Here is a 19,506-nt window from a genome sequence, read left to right on the forward strand (position 1 = left end):
TTTTGCTCTATTCAGCTTGTGTCGCCGCTTCAAAAAATTTCTTTCCCATTTCATCAGTATAGCAAGCATATTGAGAGAAGTCTAATTAAAGACTGTTTAACATTCATAAGTGTTCATTTATACCAACTTCATTAAAATGCTATTTCAAAAACACTATTTTTGTTAGATTAACTGATAAGTGGATAGGAACAGTTTCGTTGTGCACATTATCAGTTGCTAAGAGATATTAGCCTATACTTTCAACCAAGACCATGAAATAAAACAACTTCATAATGATTTTAGAAGAGATTCTGTGCCTAGACATACAGATATCTGTATTCTATGTGATGTGTGTGCACGTGTAAATGATAGAGGTATAATGTAAACGTTATGTAATAGTAGCAAGTGTTAACCTGTTTGCAAGTAGCAGATCTTGGTGGAATAGAGAGGAAATTAACCAAACTGGAGGAACCACCTAATTTTTTTCATGCCTGGAAGAGAGAATTTACTTTAAAAATTAGTTAATAGTTACTTGCTCAAATCCCATTTGATATTCGTTCATCCAGAAGGGTCATTACTGACAAACTCTTAAAAATATATTCTTAATTTTTTTTATCCTGATTTTGATTCTTTCACAGGAGACACGTGGCATTTACGAAAAATGGATTGGTGTTACGAAGCTGGAGAGCCTTTATGTGAAGAAGTAAGATTATTGTTACACATTTTGCTCTTAGAAATGACTGTGTTTGTGTTTCATCCACGATACTCACCCTCACCCCACTGGTGAATAAATTCTAGAGAAAACTTTAATTTTTTTTAGGATACAAAAGTCTGTACCTGGTAGGTCTTTGCTAAAGTCAGAGGGAAAGTCTTAGCCTAATGGAAACGTTTCTCATGTCTGTGTTAAGTCCTCTTTTGACTTAAGAGTATGTCCCTAGAAACAGTAGTTGCTCATGAGAAGGCAGAGAACTTCAGAGAACAAAAGACATTTGGAAACAATGTGAGGATACACTCTGAATTTTGAAACCTGAATGTTTTCATCTCCGTTTCTCTGTAAGTTAATGATGGCAGAATTCATCTTACCAGCCAGTCACTTAGGCTCAGATCGAAACTGCATCTCTAGATCCAGCCAGACTCTCCGGGTAGCCTTAGGAACAGTATTATCACAGGATAGTTGGACTCTGGTTAACCATCTTATTACTGATCCAGATAGCGTCACACCTGCCGGTCCAAACCCGGGGGCTTAGAAGTGGTCCCAAGATGAAGCTCAGGGAGAAAGCAAGCTTAGGTACTTGCGGTCGGCCGCACTCCCCCGAGTCCTGTTGTGACTGCCGTCCAGTAACAGCTGGTGGCATTGAGCGTCAGCAGAAGGCTGATCTAGGCAGGAGGACTGGGCCTTCCCCCGCAACCGCTCTGTTGTCTGGGGCCCAGTGAGTCCGCGCCGAGAGGCACCTCTGAGGCTCGGCTGGGAAGCTGACCGCCCAGAGTAAGACGCAGACCTCAGACAATCCCCAAGACATGAGGTTTGGAGGTCAGAGTGTGTGTCTAGTCGTGTGGTTTCCACATTTTCTTCTCTTCTAATTCCCGAATTGGAATCAAACAATTCACCTAAAACCAAACTTACTATCCTCAAAACTGGCTCCTCTTTGCAGAGATGATGCTGTTCCCCGGCCTGGTGTTTTCAGGCTGCAGTGCCGCTTCCCCTGCTCACCTGTAGTCCTTCATATTTGCTCTTGGCTTTTCCACTCCTCCCGGGCCCTTCCCCTGGCTGGCCGCCCTGGCCCAGCTTTTTTCAGCTTTTCTTTTTTTGGCCTCTACCTAAATTACACCCAAGTGGCTTCCCCAGGTCCGGTGTTCCCCCACTTCAGTATATCGTGCATTCAGCAGCCAGACTGGTCTTTAAAAACCCCTTCTCAGAAAACTTGAGTGGCTTTTTTAAAAAGCAGCTAAAAATTCCTTTAGTTCACAGCCCTTCCATCTGTGACCACCCCTCCGATCTAGCTTCCTGTCTTGTTACTCTCCAGCTCGTACTCTGGTCTGTCTCGTCTCTTAACTCTTCCCCTTATTCTGGACTTCACCTTAACCCTGCTCTTCTTTTCATCAGAATTCCTTGTCGTTTCCTCTAGCTTTCCATCTCCAACCCAGCCTTCAGGCTTAACTAATATTTCGTCCTCTGTAGCTCCATCCTACTTTTCTCATCCCATCCATCTCCCTCTCTGCAGAGCCTTTATGATACTTCCGGTTCATACCCTATAACTTAAGACAGAATGAGATAGTGTTAGGTAGTGTCAGTTTATTTCCTGTCTCCTTGATACCTGCTTTATTCTTTCTTTCTTGAAAGGGTTATAGAGGTTATAGAGGTTTAAAGAAAAGATCCAGGGGTCTTGTCTCTTCCCGTCAGAAGTCATAAAGGAATTTCTGTTTCCCCAGGACGCAACCCTGAGAGAACTTATGATATGCTCTGGAGATACTTTGCTTTTAATTGAAGGAAAACTTCCCCCTCCGGTAAGGTTTTGTTTCTGATTGACATTTTGTACATAACAGTTAGTGCTTCCTGATGCCAAAGATGATATATTCTCCTTGTGGGGAAATACAGCCAGGCAGGGAGAGGAGTGCTAGGATTTGGGGTGAGTCCTCTAATCAGACAGCTGCCATATTTCACATCTTTATAGATTTTCTTCTTATAAAATCAGTTGTAGATACCGTTTTATTTCCTGCTTTTCGTATTTCATTTTTAAACCTGACTGCAGAATCCAAAACCAGTCACTGTATCCAGGGTGTGACTTACCACAGTTTAATTCACATACCCCCAGTGAGAAATTTAGCTTGTTTTAAATCTTTTGTTTTTACGCATAGTACTTAAATAGAAATCCTCCTCAAGATGGTTCCAAAGTCAAAATGAACAGGTCAGAGGTACGAACTTTTTAAAGACTAGATGCTGGCTCTGTGTTGCCACATTGTTTTCCCAGAAAGCCGCACCAAACCGATAGCTCTGTGAGCTGCAGACGAGAACACTCATTTCGCTGCTCTTAAATAAACACTGCGGATAACCACTTTTTGAGACCATTATTTATTAGGTTATTTTTAAGGCGGACACACGTAAAGATGAAAGTTTAAAAAATGACCCCACATTCCAGCACTTAGATAACCACTGGCTTAGGATTAGGAAATTCAAAAGACATGGCAGGCTATAAAATGAAAAGAGTTTTTCCCATTTTTTTTTCTCTCCAGAGTGAGTCAGAATTAACTTACTTTCCTTTGTATATCCTTCCAAGAAAAGTTACGTGTTTGTATGCAGAATGTAAATATGTGCATATCCCTTTTAAAGTTCACACAAAGGGGATCGTATTCTGTATGTTGTTTTACACTTGTTTTTATTCACTTCATGTATCTTGAGGATCTCCCCACATCCGCACACACAGGCCTACCTTATTCTTTTGCATCACTTCATAGAATTATATTTTATTCTGTGATATTTAAAATTGACTTATTAATTGGTAATATTCATAATACGAAATTTGGAGTGTATAAAAAGCTGGGCCAGGAAAAGTAAGTATCCCTCCGCCCTTCAGCCACTCAGTGTCCTCCCTCTGTAGGCAGCCAGTTCCCACTGCATCCTTCCAGAAGTACATACCTTGCAGTGTACCTGTGTGTATGTGTGTGTACATAGCATGTATATACGTTTGTATACGTACACATTTTTTTTACACAGAGATTATTTGCTAGACATCCTACTCTGTACCTCGCTTTTTCCATTAATATTTGTCTCCATATGTATGTTGTGTTAGTACACACACAGCTATTTCATTCTATTGGGTGGCTGTGGAATATTCCATTGTATGGAGGCACCATAATTTTTTCAGCCAGTCTCTTCAAGGATTTAGGTGGTTTCCAGTCTTTTGTTGATACAAATCACACTGCAAAAAATATATATATGCCATTTGGCATGTATGTATCTATAGGGTAAGTTCTAGAACTGAAACCACTTTGTCAAAAGTCCTGGCCTCCCGTAATGTAACTAGTCTTCTAAAGAGGGACCTTGAGGTTGGTACGTGGGTTTTGCTACCATAAACAGTGTGCATTTATGGTTTTGTGTGTGGGGGCTAGTAGATCAGGTTTATTTCATGTAGTTTCTATACAGGAATCCAACTTAGAGCAATAGGTTCCTGCTTCTTTATAAAGTTCCTGTAGGAACTTTAATGAGTGAAAACTGCCGCTGACTGGAGCATTGTGCTGGTGGTGCCCTTACCAGGCCTGAAATTATTGTATAGTTTGTTCTGTCCGGTGTTTTGATATTTCGTTTAGACTTTTCACTGATTGTAGTAAGATACTACAAACTAGTATATTTACGAAGATACTTCTAAGCAAAGAACCCTGAGTCCCAGTCATCCCAAAGACTGATTTTTATGACCTTAAATTTTTGATTGTAAAAACAATAAGCAGGTATAGTACATGGCAGTTAATACATCTAAAAGGAGAAATAATAAATTCAGGAACATTTGCTGTTATCAAGATATTTCTCTCTCTGTGAAAGTAGAAATTCAGTTAATCCGTGTACCTCACAACAGTTAGAAATGCTCCATTCTTCAGGGTTTCCTGAAGGTGCCCGTCTGGTGGTACCAGCCTTGGGGGCCCATGGGTCACTGGAAGAGTCATCCGGACCAGAGGACCGGTACCCCTTCTCCAGGTGGGGTCTGGAGGGCTGCTTCCACCCAAGGTGAGAACAGAATTGTAGCAGCTGGCATGTCATAAAGAATAGAATGGCTGCTTCCACTCTGAGAGGCCGATGAAGTTTGTGTCTTAAATGTAAGGTTGAAAAATCAAAACCTATTAAAACCATAGAATGCTTCTCCCTGCCGCTCCCCCTGCTTGTGCTCTCTCTCTCTGTCAAATAAATAAATAAAATCTTTAAAAAAAAGGAAAAAAACACAAATTAATTTCCTTCCTAACTAAATGAAGAGAATATATTTATGGTAGGACCGACTTTATATATTTTTTTCTGTTTATTATGTTTTACTTAATTAGCCTTTTTAGTGCCTTGAAGTAACATACACTTAATATTTCTTTTTACCTTTTAAACCTCAGTACTGAAATTAACATAAGTGAGTCACATTTTTATCCCTTTACTGTCAAGCTAGGGTTATCTGTGTAGAGCAGTAAAATACTTCGTATTGAATTACCTGTGAAATTGGCATGAAGTTTTTTTGTTTGTTTGGGTTACGTGAGACAGGCACTAATTCTAAAAATACTTTGGTGGTAGAATAATAATTACATGTACAATTGCATATAAACTTAAAAAGCAGTGTCTTTCTCCATGAAAGTAAACAGTTCATTTTTTGATAGTCCTTCTATATCACAACATCTGGGAAATAGTCTTTCATTCCTGAGTTTCCTAAAAGTATCTTCCAGGTGGTGCCAGCTCCTGGTGTCCTTAAGACAGAAGAACCACTCAGGAAGAGAGCTTTTTCACTTGATTTACTTAATCTAATTTCTTAGTTATGTATTAGCAGTGTGCCTAGCAATCAACAGAGCAAAAATGAGTGAAGTTATTCTGAATTTTAAATTTGGTTACCAATTTTTATATCTAGAATTTTAGATAAGAGAACATTTTGTTTTCACCTTTTAAAAGTAAATGTAGAAAGTCCTTCTTATTGTCAATGATTCTTTCAGCCGTAAACATTTATTGGCCATTTACTGTGTGGCAGCCACCATCCCAAGCACTGGAGAGACAAACAGGATAGATCCCGTTTCTTGAATGGGGCTGTGCTAAAACTGTAACACCCAAAACACGGTGTGTGTTTCAGAAATAGGAAGTAAATACAGTCCACACTCCTTTCTGACACCTGCCTCTGTCCTCTGTAGGCGCTCCTGGTGACCTGCACGGGGAGGTTTCCCTCCGCTACTTGGGGGACCTCGAGATCTCCGAAGATGCCACCGTGGCAGAGCTGAAGTCCCAGGTCAGGCTTCTTCCTGTGGCACACGGTAGTGGTGGCCCGGCTTCTTCCAGTGAGATATTAATAATACCTTCTTCTATTTCCTTTTCCCTCACTTGCAGTCTGTTCTGATAGGGCATGTGTTCTGTGCCACGTTCAGTGGTAAGTACCCGGCAGGCACGCCCGCATTCGGCTCACACAGCCCTGCTGCTTGTTTCTGCCACTCGTCCTGTGGCTGTCATGTGTCCCCACTCAGACGGGCATGCTGTGTGCTTTCATTTGAATTCCTCCTCAGTGACTTGCCGCTTATGTTCATTTTGATTTCTACGGGAAACATGATGTATTGACACATCCATAAAGCATTCACTTTACCCCTTTATTTACATTGTTTTTGTATCATTGTGATCCATGTGTTAAATGTTTTCAGTTTAAAGATGTGTCCTAGGATGTGTAACAAGATACTATATCCTTTTCTTACATACTCACATTCCTAGTGAGAGAGAGTGTTAGGTCCAAATGGAAAGGCTGAGCTGCGTAGGACACAGAATGCTTCAGAAGCATCTTACTGTCGTCGGGGCGCACAACGCGAGTATCAGCCGTCGATATTGGACTTTCCTGTGTGTGCACAGCGTTTGAGATAACCTTCCTCGAAAGAAGCAAATGGTTGCCATGAGACAATGGCAATTAAAAAAACAAATTTTTTTTTGTATTGGATTGAGAAACACAAAATTGCTGTTTTCAGATAAAAAATGAATATTGGCCGTTTTATATATATCAACCTCAATCTATAAATAGCTACCTGCCCTGCACACCGAGTACAGAAGTTTAGGCACAGCAGTCGCGTCCAAAGATTCCGGAACATTTCAAATGGAAGTTCTTTCACTGACAGAGCCAACTTTGAGGAACTATACTAGCACTAAAGAAAGTGGAAGGTGAACCCCTGTTTTTCGTTAGAGCTCTTGCGAGTTATACTCACATAGAAATTAATTTCTGAGTTTCACTTTCTGAAATAGGATTTAAAAGGAGCTTTTGGCTCATTGGGAAATCCACTTATCCCTCAAGCTGGCTTCCCCAGAGAGGAAGACAGAAGTGACTGGATGGATTTCATTTAAGAGACCGCCCTGGGATGTTTTTTTTAATAGAGTTTATCATTCCTCGAGGCACTCCTCCCTCTGACGTCCCTGTGTAGTGCTTCGTGTCTTCCTAAAGCAGTGTGTGTGTTCGGAGAGCTTCTTAAACCATTGGAGAAATGTCTTGTTTCCTTTCTAGGCCATGACCTTGTCCTCCTCCTCGGAGTTCGTCATCCCCTCCCCAGCCTTCCTCAGAGCCTGGACCGTGGAGAGCCAGCGCCCCGGCAGGCTTTTACGAACCAACCGGCAGCAGCTCAAGTAGGTTCCTCACGGGAAGCGCCGTCTTTCCTCCGCCGCGAGGGCCCGGCAGGGGGGAGGCGGGCGGCCTGCTGTCGGCTGGATGACTCCTCCAGTCACACACTCTGGGGCTTTCATTTTCCATATTAAGCATAAATGTAGCTCCGTGTATTTTTACTATGCTTCAGATACCATGAACGAAATGTTGAGTTTTTCGAGCTTTATTGGGATATAATTGATGTACAGCGCTGCGTATGTTTAAAATGATTGCCGCCGTGGTGCTAGCCAGCCCCTGGGTAGCGTCACGTAATTACCGTTCCTTTGTTGTCATAAGAACATTCAAGATCTACTCTCTGAACAACTTTCCAATCTGTCACACGGTGTTGTTAACTATAAGCACCATGCTGGACATGAGAGGCTCCGAACTTACTTCTCTTGTAACTGGAAGTCTGGCCTCTCTGACCAGCATCTCCTTTCCCCCACCTCGCAGCTCCTAGAAACCGCCATGTACTCTCTGTTTCTATGAGTTTGGCCTTTTTAGATTCCACATGTATGTGAGACCATACAGGATTGGTCCTCCTCTTCACACTTCACTATTAGTCTCATGCCCTCAAGGTCAGCCATGTTGTCACAAATGACAGGATGTCTCCCTTTCTTGTGGCTGGATGATACTCCCCCACCTGCCTGTCCATCCATTCATCCATCCATCGACGGACGGCGCTTGGGTTGTTTCCATGTCTTGGCTGTTGTGAACAGTGCTGCTATGAACATGGGAGCGCAGATAGCTCTTTTGAAATTGTTTTCATTTCCTTCGGATACAAACCCAGAAGTGCTAGGTCATATGGGTAGTTCTATTTTTAAATTTTTGAGGAACCTCCAAAAAATTGGCTTCACCAATTCACATTCCTACCAGCAGTGCACAAGGGTTCCCCTTTCCTCCATGTCCCTGCCAACATTGATCTCATCTTTTTGGTGCTAACCATTCTGACAAGGGGGAGGAGGTCTCTCACTGTGGTTGTGATTTGCACTTCTTTGATGATGAGTGACGGTCATGTATCTGGGGGCCATCTGTAGATCTTCTTTGGAAAAGTGTCAGTTCCTCTGCCCACTTTTTAATGGTACTGTTTGGGGTTTTTTTGCTCTTGAGCTGCATGGGTTCTTTATTAATCCTCTATCACATGATTTGCAGATTTCTTCACCCATCTCATAGGTTGCTTTTTCATTTTGTTGATGGTTTCCTTTGCCGTGCAAAGGCTTTTTAATTTGATGCAGTCCCACTTGCTTATTTTTCCTTTTCTTGTCTTTCCGTTTGGTATCAACTCCAAAAAATCATTGCCAGGGCCAGTGTCAAGGAGCTTACCTCCTGTGTTTTCTTCTAGGCGCTTCATGGTTTGGGGCCTTACAGTCTAGTCTTTAATCCGTTTGAGCTGATTTTTGGGTATGGCGTAAACTAGCAGTCCAGCTTCATTCTGTCCCATGTGGCTGACCAGTTTTCCAGCACCATCTACTGAAGAGACTGAGACTGTCTGTTCCCCGTTGTGTGCTCTTGGCTCCTTTGTTGTAAATTCATCGGCCATATGTGCATGGGTTTATTTTTGAGCTCTCTCTGCTTTTCATTGATCTTTGTGTCTACTTTTACGCCAATACCATACTGTGTTGATTACTGTAGTCTGAAATCAAGAAGAGTGATGCCTCCAGCTTTGTTCTACTTTCTCAAGATTGCTTTGGCTCTTTGGGATCTTTTGTGGTTCCATACAAACCAATACAATAGGATTGGTTTCCTATTTCAGTGAAAAATGCCATTGAAATTTTGATGAAGATCGCATTGAATCTGGAGATCACTCTGGGTAATGTGGACATTTTAATAATATTCCAGTTCATGAACATGGACTATCTTTCCATTTCTTTGTGTCTTCAGTTTCTTTCATCAATGTCTTACAGCATGTAGATCTTTCACCTCCTGGGTTAAATTTATTTCTGCATATTTTATTCTTTTTGATGTGCTTGTACATAGGACTGTTTTCTTAATTTGTTTTCCTCATAGTTCACTATTAGTGTATAAAATATTAAGTGATTTTTGTATCGTGATTTTGTATCCTGCAACTTCACGGAATTTATTTAGTTCTTTGGTGTTTAGGGTTTTCTACATGGACTATCATGTCATCTGTAAGTAGAGGCAGTTTTACTTTTTCCTTTATAATTTGATGCCTTTTATTTCTTTTCCTTGTCGAATTGCTCTGGGTAGGACTTCGGTAGCGCGTTAAGAGTGGCGAGAGCGGGCATCCCTGCCTTCTCCCTGTGGTGGGGACAGGCGTGCAGACTTGCAGCGCTCAGTGGATTAGCTGCCGGTGTCTGGCCTTTATTGTGTCCAGTTAGGTTTCTTCTCTACCCGGTTTGTTCAGTGTAGTTGTCATGAGAGGATGTAGAATTTTGTCAAATGCTTTTCCTTCATCTGTTGAGATGATGATTTTATTTTTTTTTTTTAATCCTTCACTTTGTTACTGTATCACAGTGATTGATTTGCAGACATTGAACCACCCTTGAGTCCCTGGAATAAATCCTACTTGATCGTGATGTAGGAGTTGGATTTGGTTTGTGAATATTTTGTTGAGTGTTTTTCCATCTATACTCAGCGGGGATATTGGTCTGTAACTTTTCTTGTAGTACCCTTGTCTGGTTTTGGTATCAGGATAACCCTGGCCTTGTGATGGCTCTTCTGTTTTCTGGAGAGCTGGGGAAGGATTGGTATTAATTCTTGAAATGTTTGTTAGAATTCACCAGTGAAACCATCTGGTCCTGGACTTCTCTTTGTTGGGAGGTATTTGATTACTTACTCAGTTCCCTTACTAGTAATTACTCTGTTCAGATTTTCTATTTATGACTTAGTGCGTTCCAAGATCTATCCATTTCATCCAGCTTGTCAGCATCTACTTGTTCATAGTAGTCTCTCAGATTTTGAGTGTTCTTACTCACTATAATCTTTTGCTTAAAAAAGAAAGCTTAGTATTTTTCCCAAAAAATCTAAAAAATTAAATATATCACTCAGTATTATTTTGTTTCATTTCTTTTATCAGGGAATACAGACTGGGAAGGAAAACTGAGATCTGCTTAGAGCTCCTTCAGAAAGAAGAAAATTTGGGGTAAGTCAGACCCGCTTCTGTGTCCTTGTCTTATCATGGTGGGTAGTTTCTTGAAAAACTTAACAGTATGCTCGGTAGTAAAGGGTTCGTCCCCACTGCCTGAGCCGCACAGCAACTTAAACCAGACTGTGTTCTACAAATGCGTTTGTGCGTCTGGCATCTGGAAGTTGGAGCTCATCTTTCCATGAAAACCATGAGTCACAAATGCATATTGACTCCATAATGATCTCAAAGTGTATGCAAGATGCTCCTTCCCAGCCCTTATCTGTGCCCCGAGACAGTCTGTTCTCAGCACCTGTCCCCGCCCCCTTACCCTGCTTCTCATCGTCACACCACCTGACGTAGGAGATAGCCGTGTGTGACGTAAGTTCTGCACTCGCTGCTCTGTCCCCACTACCTGTGTCGTAGTCAAACCTTCCTATTTCTTTTTTCATTATACGAAAATCTTGTATAAGACCTTCTGTCAGCATCACCAAACAGTAAGGTTGCCTCTACCTGATGTGACGGAAATACCATTCCTGCTGCTGTGTAGGAACGAGGAGCTCTCCTTCAGCCACGTCTAACCTTCACTTAACCCCACTGCTTTTATAAAAGTGCGTTCTCACAGGAAACTATTACCAGGAATTGTTTCCTGGAGGGGGATTTCTGGATCAAACTGGTATGAACATTTTAAACTTCTTAAAACTGTTCGGTTCCTTTCCAGGTAAGTTATTCCACTTTATGTTCGCACAAGCAGTGTTCCTGAGTATTTACTTCACCCTCAAACCAACACTGAATATTTTCATTGTTTAATTGTTTGCTAAATTGATCAATGAGGAAATGGTTATGTTGTGTCATTTGCTTCGGTGCTTTGATTGCTAGCAAGAGCGGGCATTTTTCCCAAAAGCTTATCATTTTTTGTAAAGGTGTCTCAGAAAAGTCGAATTTGTGAGAGCTTTCTGAAACAATGACATTGACCCTTTGTCCCGTTCTTGTAAGCGGTGTCCCTTTGAAGACCGTGCAGGGCACTTGTTTGGCCCGCTCCTGCCCAGCCAGGCCCGCTCTCTCCCTGGGGCCGTTGCCTCCAGTGGTTCCTTTTCTCCCATCGGTGTCACCCTTTCTTTTGGTAAAAGCACCCCTGTAACCGAAATATAACTGAAATCCAGCATGTAAAATCGCACACGGTCTCAGCAGCCTAGACGCACATACACGCTTTCCCTTCTCCCTCCCCACCTTCCGGCCGGCGCCTCCTGTCCTGTAACCGGCTCCATACATCTGACTTTCTGCCGGGCCCCCCCTTCCAGCACTGAGCCCTCGCTTGCTTCTCCCTGGCCACCCCACCATAGCTAACGGAGCTTTTGGTTCTGAAAGCAGCCTCTCCTGGGGCGCAGCTGCGGGTCAGGGCAGAAGGAAAGCAAAGTAGAGAAGAGGGTTAGTGGGTCTGGGGACAAATCTGTCCTTCTAAAAACCAGAAGAGTCGGAGTCGAGGGGAAGCTTCGCCCATCACGCTCCCCCATGGTTACTGCGAACTTACTCTGTTTGTTTCCCGGCGCAGCCCCCAGGACGTGGTGCTAAGGACGCGGATGCGCCTCCCCGGCGAGAGGGCCTACGCCCCGTGCGTGGACCTGGTGTGGGACACGGCCCGAGGCTGGACGGCTGGCTCCCTGAGGCAGCGAGTCGCCCACTTCTGCTCTCTTCCCGCGGAGAAGATTGAAATTGCCAAGTACTTCCCCGAAAAGTTTGAGTGGCTTCCGATATCGAGCTGGGTAAAGTTGCAGGCTTTCTCCGGGACACTGGGCCTTCCTGGCATAGTGAATGGGTTAAGGGCCATTTTTCACACATAGGGAACTTAGTAAGAATGTGAGTTTTCTTTATTCAAGATGCTTGATTTTTCTATAGAACCAGCAACTTACCAAGAGGAAAAAGAAGAAAAAGCAAGATAATTTGCAGGGGGCGCCTTATTACTTGAAAGACGGAGACACAATTGGTATTAAGGTAAGTTATTTAACAGCAAATTTACCACTTCAGTAAAACACCAGGATCATTGACTTTACAGAGAAGTTGTATCAAATCTTCAAGGCTCAGATAATCCTGTCTTCTGTACATTGTTTCAGAGAATGGAAAACGAGGGAAAGCCAGACCACTCATTTCATGAGGCCAGTAGAACCTCAGTATCAAAACCTTAATCTTGGGTTGGACTTGCATGAAAATGCTTTTGAAGTTTTATCCCAAAGTGCATTGCTGTAGGTTTGGGGTAGGTCCTTGCATCAGGGTAAGACTTTCCTTCCCTGCCTAGTTTGCTCTTAAGTTCTTTTTTTTTTTTTTTTTCCAATCCTGAGTGAGCACTTGCCATATAAAATTCCCGCTGTTTCTGCACCTGTTGGATGAGCTCTCTGGCTGTCCGTCTTTAGTGTGGTGTCTGTTACAGAAGGTGACAGAGCCGTCCTTGCCTGCCGCAGGCAAGCCTACTTTGTCACATAGTGATATTTGTATATTAAGAATTAATAAGTTTAATCCTTGATTTAAGGATTAAATTGCTAATCGATATTTTCACACCAAGGAATAAGCATTCCCTTAACCATCACTTCAGCACTGTGCTAAACAGGGTGGCGTGAGCCTCCTCCCCCCAAAGAAAAGTAAATAAACGTTGAGAGAGAAATAGAGGAGATTCTCAGAGGAAAGCATAAAGCTGTTCTCTGTGCAGGAGACCGTACGGACAGCCGGCGCTGGTGTCCCCCATGTCCGTAAAACCCAGGGTGCGGCGCGCACAGCCGGGGAAGGGGACGGGCGGGGGCTTCTCTGAAGCACTGGCCGTGACAGCAGCAACTGGAAGGGACGGGGGCGGTTACAGTCAATACGCTGGAGCTCCGTGTGAGCGTGGAGACAGCGCGTGATTGAGTGTTGAAAATAGTCACAGCAGGGTCCCTCACCGCGAACGTAAAGCCTGTAACATGCTGAGCGTCACGGAGGGTCATGCTCCCGGGTAGTCGTCAAGGCCAGGGGAGGACGGGAACAAGAGTGCTCACCCCTGCGGAATGGCAGAAGGCCAGCAGCTGAATCTGTGGGTTTTCCTTGAAAAATGAAGCAAGTAGGGTCAAAGCTTAATACTGTTAATAGCGAACTTCCACTGAGCGTTTTTTTCCTGTACGGAGCACCACGCGCATCCACACGCGTAGCTCCATCGAACTCCCAGGACAACGGTGGGAGGGGCGGCTGTCTCGGGATGGGGAGGTGACGTGCTGGCGTGGCTGGACCCCCGGGCCCCACGCCTGCGCCACGCTGAGGACCCGGGTGTCTGTCCCGCTACCTCTACGTTCTTACTTCGTAGCGTTCGACGCTTTTTAGAAAGCACAGCACACACAGCTGCTGGAATACAAACATAGAGGTCCGCACGGTTGTTACGTTCTTCTCCCCTGGGAGCCACGTGTGGACGCAGCAAGACCCTCCCGCGGCTCCGCAGGAGCCGGTCACCTCTCCCAGAGGCACACGAGGGAGGTGATGAGTCCTTCCTAGGGCGCCGCTCGGGGGCGCCGCTGGCTGAGGCAGGCCTGGGGGCGGCCTGTGTTGATGGGGGATGACATCGTGTATGAAACCGACTACGAGCCCCTCAGGAGACCGTGGGGGAGGCCAGGGGGTTAGCAGCCCAGGCTCACGGGGTAGCTGTGGACACGGTGACAGTGCTCCGCCAGGGGTGGTCCCGTGCCGGCTCTCCATGCGGCCTTGGTGGCCGGAGGCAGAGATCCGAGGGCTGGCAGAACATTCCGGTGCCGGCTCTTCGTGCCCCCTGCTGAGCTGGTTCCCGGCACTGGGCTCATCGGTGTCGGTTGTTTAGGTAAATTCGGACAGCCTCAGGATGAGGTCTTTTTTACGTATATCTTAAATGTAGACTGAAAGGATGTCTGAAAACACCGTTCATTCGTTGTTTTGAAATGTAGAATCTCCTGGTTGAGGATGACGAAGACTTCAGTACAGTCGCAGATGACCTGGGAAAGAAAAGGTACTGTCCCAGCTCTCACGCACGCAGCTGCTTCTGGAAGCCCCCGGGACGCCCTTGATGGCCGCTCGGAGCGCTGCTTTCCAGACGCGCTGGAAAGAAATGCAGCGTGGGGGGATTCGGTCACCCCCTAACCGGGCTTTCTGGGAACCTGGACAGGACACGGGGTGACCGCTCACTGTGAGGAAGCCCCCCGACCCCAGTCTTGGGAGCTTCCTTCCTGCCCTCTCAGCCCCTCACCACCTGCTGGGTCTTCTTCGGACCCCAGCGCCCTCCGCTGTCCGTCACCTGAACGAACGAGCACTTGCGATCACTCGTGCCCCAGCCGCTCCCTCCTCTGCCCGCCCGCCCGCCACCCTCTGTCCAGCCGGGGGTCCTCCACAGGCACGCCCAGCCCGCGGCCCGTCCTTCGGCTCCCTCCTCACTCTGCCTGTGGGGACTCCCTCCTTCCTCTTCGGCACATAGCCCAGCCCTCTCCCCTGGCTGCGGGCCACATCCACCTGCCAGAATCTGCCAGAACATTCCACCTCTATCAGTCCTTCGAATTCCACGTGCCTGGACCTGGCTCTCACCCCTGTATCCACGTACCCCCCCACCGCAGGCCACACCAGGGCTGCCCCTGTCCTCCGTACCTGCTCCCTGCCTCTAGTCTCCTGAAATCTTAGTCCTCAGTCAGCTTCTGGTGGGGGTGGGGGGTCTTCTTCCCTGAGTTACTGCAGTAGCCCCTGGTGTGCGCACCTGCCGGACCTCGCCCCTCCTCGCCCCTCCGCTGCCTCAGTCCAGCGGGGCCACAGAAAAGGGCCTGAGGAAGAGCGGGCCAAGGGGGAAGGAGGGTCACTCGGGCGAGCACAGCCGTAGCCAGTCATGGGGCTGGACATTTCATGTGTGTGCGTGCGTGTACACGTTCTGTTGTGATTCAAAAGGTACGCGGCGCCTGGGTGGCTCAGTCGGTTAAGCATCCGACTTTTGGCTTTGGCTCAGGTCCTGATCTCAGGGTCGTGGGATCGAGCCCCGCGTCGGGCTCTGCGCTCAGCGGGGAGCCTGCTGGAGATTCTCCCTCTGTCCCCCCCCCCCCTTCACTGTCTCTCAAAAAAACAAGAGGTGAAGGTATGTTCTGCTGTGAGACCTTTTCACCTAGCAGGTCGGAAAGGACCCCAAGTCTGACCCGCCGTGTGGACAGGGTGCAGGAACCCACTCCTGACTTGGGGTGGCCGGGGGGCGAGGTATAAATTGAGGTCTTCTGACTGAACAGTCTGGAAACGCCTGTCAGCTGCAAACACATCCCTGTGGCCTGTTCTAACTTGACGGGAGTCCTTCCAAAGCCCTTGACCAGGTGAGGCCCGCAGTGGCCAGGTTTGAGTCGGTGACGCCCTCTTGTGTCTCCCACAGCCAGGAAGTCCTTCGTGTGCAGAGCAGTGACCTTTCCTCCCATGCCAGGACGCCCGGCCGGCCCCGTGCCCCAGAAGCTTCTCTCTCCATCCACGTGGGGAGTTTCAGATAGCGCGGGGGGCGGGGGGCGTGCGGGCAGGCGTGGCGGTTTTCTGCCTTCTGCAGACACGGACTCCGAGTCCTGCCCTTCGTCACCAGCAGGGGCCTTCCCGCCTCAGGCCAGCCAAGTGCACGTTATCCGGGGGCTGACCCCGACCCCGGCCGCCGTTCGTAGAAGAAAACTCGCTAGTTTTGCATTAACCGCGGGCACGGATAAAATGGCACAGCGCTGAGCCCGGACCCGTCTGCCGCGTGAAGCCCCCACGTTGCCCCTTCCGGGCCTTACCCTGCTCGCGGGAGGCCTGGGGGCCTGAGCGGACGACGGCTCCCGGCGGGCGGGCTGTTTCCGGCCCCTCGGCGCGCCAGCCCCCTGCGGTCTGAGTGGAAACGGACTCTGAAGCCCCCGCCGCCTTTCCAGCTAAAGGAAGGGGACGCACGGCTCGGCGCGTCCTCGGCTGCAGCTGCGCGGCCGGCGGCCGTGACCGCAACGTTCTGGCCGCCTGCACGCGCCGCGGCCTCTCGGTGCCTGGAGGCCCGGTGGTGGCGGACGAGCCAGCCTGGCCTGAGTCGCCTCCGCGCCGGAGACAAGACGTACACCGGGACGGTGTTCCTCCCCCCGAAGCACGGCCCGCACCTATTCCCGGGCCGGCCGACGGCGCCGGGGGGGGGGCTCACGGCCTCAGAGTCCAGCCGGGCCGCAAGCAGGGCTCCTGGCGGGGAGCTCTTCGCTCTCCTAGGCCGGGTGAGGCTTCCGAGCCGGCAGGACAGCCGTGAACCGGTCTCGGCCGCGCCACGGCTCCGGCGGGCGAGGTGCGCGTGGTGGCGCCCCGGGTTGAAGGGCCGCGGCCGCGGGGGGCGGGGTGCAAGCCGCCCGGTGCCTTTACTCCGACCGAAGCCCCTCGGTCTGCCCCTTCGTCTTACGGAGGCCAAGCTGTGAAGCACTCGCCGGAGGCCGCGCCTCCAAGGACCCGGCCAGGAGCCTCAGGCGGCTCTGCGCGCCTTCGCTGTGGGCAGGGGTGGGGCTCGGGGGGGCTCTAAGAGTTTGTTACACCTTAGGTTTTCGGGTCGTGGTCTCCCCGTTTCTGCACCAACTGTTGCACGTTCTCCTGGGCTTTCCCCCCCGCCCCCAAGTGCACTTCAGATGCTAAATAAACGTTTATTCTTCAGAAATACCATATCGGCGCTGCTTCAGAAATAAGTATGTTTGGGTGAATTCAGACTCAACGGGAAACTGTAGCGGAAGACACTGGAAGTGATCTGGTTTTCTGTCCCTTCTAGGGAAAGAGCAGTGGCAAGGGTAGTTCATTACAGAAAACCTTTTTTCCACTAGGACATTTTTCTGGCACAAAAAGCGGGGGGAGCACAAGAATTTCTGGATGATCAAAAACCATGGCTCCGCAGATGCCCGTGTCTCTCTGGAAGGCACTCGGCCGTGAAGGACCAGAGCGGACGCCCCCACCCCTGCGCGCCCCGCTCCTCCCGGTCTGAGCTCCGCCGCACACCGCGCAAAGCCCGGTCAGTGAGAGAGACCCCAGATTTACTCACCTCCAGAGGCGCCGTCAAGCGAGGAGAGCCCTACACAGAGGAGGAGAGGCTTCTGGCCCCCTGCGGTTGCCCCACTGCCCTCTGTCCCCTCCCCCGCCCGCCCCGCATCCGTGCGGGGGCAGCCACTCGCCACGGTTGCCTTGTGTCACTCGCTGCAGTGTAATGGCCAGGACCCTTCACTTCCAGGTGCCTAAACTCACCTCGGGCCCCTCAAGCGCCCACAAGCAGAGCTGCACTCAGGCCCACGGGGGGCTGTCGCCCGCGGGCCCCGTGCCCTGGAGCTGGGAGGGGGCGGGGCGTGGTCGCCCGGAGGGAGCGCGGCGGCCCCAGGTCCTGCACCCTGGCTGACCACCCCCCTGCCGGGCTCCTCCCGTTCGGACGCTTCAAAGAGGACAGCACCCACCGTAATTCCGGCCGCTGTTCTACCTACAGCCTGACCACCCTCGTGTCCCCAGCTCAGGTCTGAGGTCTCCGGGCCACACTGCTCTGGGTCGGGTCCAGCGGACGTCTGTCCTCACAGTTCAGCAAGCAGCGCCTGAAAGACAAGGGTAAATCAGACTCGGAACCAGCGTACAAAGGGCATGAGGAGGACCGCAACAAAACCTCTCTTCTGGAGAACGAGTGCACAGGGGCCGCGGTCAGGACCCACGCAGCCAGACCGCGACCCCCGGGCTCCCGGTCCTGCCCCAGAGGCAAACCCTCACTTACCCCTCAGGTCACCCTGCCGCCCTCCAGAGGACCTCGATGTCTGGTGTCCCAGCGTGGGCGTTGAGAGGACTCCCCTTTGGGGTAGCACCCCTTGGACTCTGTCTTCCTGAGTGTGCACGTCCTGGAGGCCTGGGATGGATGACCCTAGGGGCTGAGTGACCAGCGTGGGACTTGGCGACACGATTTCTGGGAGTGCTCAGGAAGCTCGAGGTTGATCTGTTTCCATCAACAGCGTGAGCAACAAAGCCTTTAACTCCCAGCCAGCTGGCTTTCTTCTACGTGTTTTGCAAACCTGGTTTGCTTTTGCCGTGCCCTACGTCCTGCTCCATACAGATGCACGTTCTAAGGTCAGGACCTCAGGCTGAGCTGATGGGTTCAGAGCTGCCACCCCTGGTGTGAGCAGCTCCTCCGGCCAGGCCCACGCTGGTGCTCTCAGACCACAGCTTCAGGGAGGCCTCCGCGCACCACAAACACCTGCCCCACGTGTGCACCTGTCTGCCCCAAAGTTTTCTTTGTACCGGTTCACCCATCCCCTTAGGGTCCTGGCCCCTTTTTTTGGCCTCACACCTGAATAATAGGTATAACCGGTGTCTCCACATGCTTTCACTCTGGCCTTCCCAAGTACAAGATCTTTGTGGAAGGACTGCTACAGGGATTAGGTTTAACTCAGAGACAAAACAAGACACTCATAGAAAAGAAGGGTGGTGGGCGGGAGCAGGGAGGGGGCCGGGAACTTCGTGGAGACCGGGCTTCTGTCGCTGCCACCCTCAACACGTGTTTCCATGCTCACCACCCTCCCATGGCCCAGGCTGGCTGCTGGAGCGCCACCCATCATGTCTACCCTCCAGCCTAGCAGCAAGAGGAAAAAGAAAGGCATCTCCATGTTTTAAAGGAAACTTTCTGGAAATCTCAATACTTAGATTTTTTTGTCCATGACTTGGTCACATCACTAAGTGACCTCAGAGGAGATTTGACTGCAGAGGAGACTGGAGAATGTGGTCACATTCGCAGGGGGTGTATTTGGGCACAGTGCATGACGCAGATGATGTGGGCATCCGTTAGTGGTGCAGGAGATAGAAAACTGATGTTTATAGGCATCAGGCAGTGGCTTCCACAAGTGCCAGAGTCTGAGCTTCTAATATTCACAACTAGATTATGCAACAGTGGGCCAGGACTCCGGGAAGTGGGGGCCTTGGGTACAAAATTTGAAGGTGCTCAAAAAACTGAGTAGTCAACAGATCACTTTCTAATAACAGCACTTTTAGAAATCAAAATTAATGCAGAAAAATCCACAATGAACAAAACATTAAAACGTTAAACACAGGATCAGTACAAGTTAAAAGTCCTGCACGTCTACGGGCGCCTGGGTGGCT

General features: G+C 48.7%; 1 protein-coding gene across 6 annotated transcripts in view; it reads left to right on the plus strand.

Moving 5' to 3' along the window:
- Positions 1 to 17,050, plus strand: part of USP40 (ubiquitin specific peptidase 40) — a 78,911-nt gene extending 61,861 nt beyond the window's left edge. For all 6 annotated transcript variants that reach the window (XM_081813352.1, XM_081813357.1, XM_081813356.1 and 3 more), the window contains 10 exons: positions 618 to 682; positions 2,410 to 2,484; positions 4,570 to 4,696; positions 5,842 to 5,936; positions 7,182 to 7,300; positions 10,354 to 10,419; positions 11,954 to 12,164; positions 12,298 to 12,393; positions 14,334 to 14,395; positions 15,782 to 17,050. In XM_081813352.1, coding sequence (XP_081669478.1) covers positions 618 to 682; positions 2,410 to 2,484; positions 4,570 to 4,696; positions 5,842 to 5,936; positions 7,182 to 7,300; positions 10,354 to 10,419; positions 11,954 to 12,164; positions 12,298 to 12,393; positions 14,334 to 14,395; positions 15,782 to 15,893 — 1,028 coding nt within the window. In that variant the 3' untranslated portion in view covers positions 15,894 to 17,050. The remainder of the gene's footprint in view (positions 1 to 617; positions 683 to 2,409; positions 2,485 to 4,569; positions 4,697 to 5,841; positions 5,937 to 7,181; positions 7,301 to 10,353; positions 10,420 to 11,953; positions 12,165 to 12,297; positions 12,394 to 14,333; positions 14,396 to 15,781) is intronic.
- Positions 17,051 to 19,506: the final 2,456 nt, after the last annotated feature.

This window comes from Leptonychotes weddellii, chromosome 3, assembly GCF_054177405.1.
Source record: "Leptonychotes weddellii isolate Sample4059 chromosome 3, ASM5417740v2, whole genome shotgun sequence".
In the NCBI taxonomy this organism is placed as follows: Eukaryota; Metazoa; Chordata; class Mammalia; order Carnivora; family Phocidae; genus Leptonychotes; species Leptonychotes weddellii.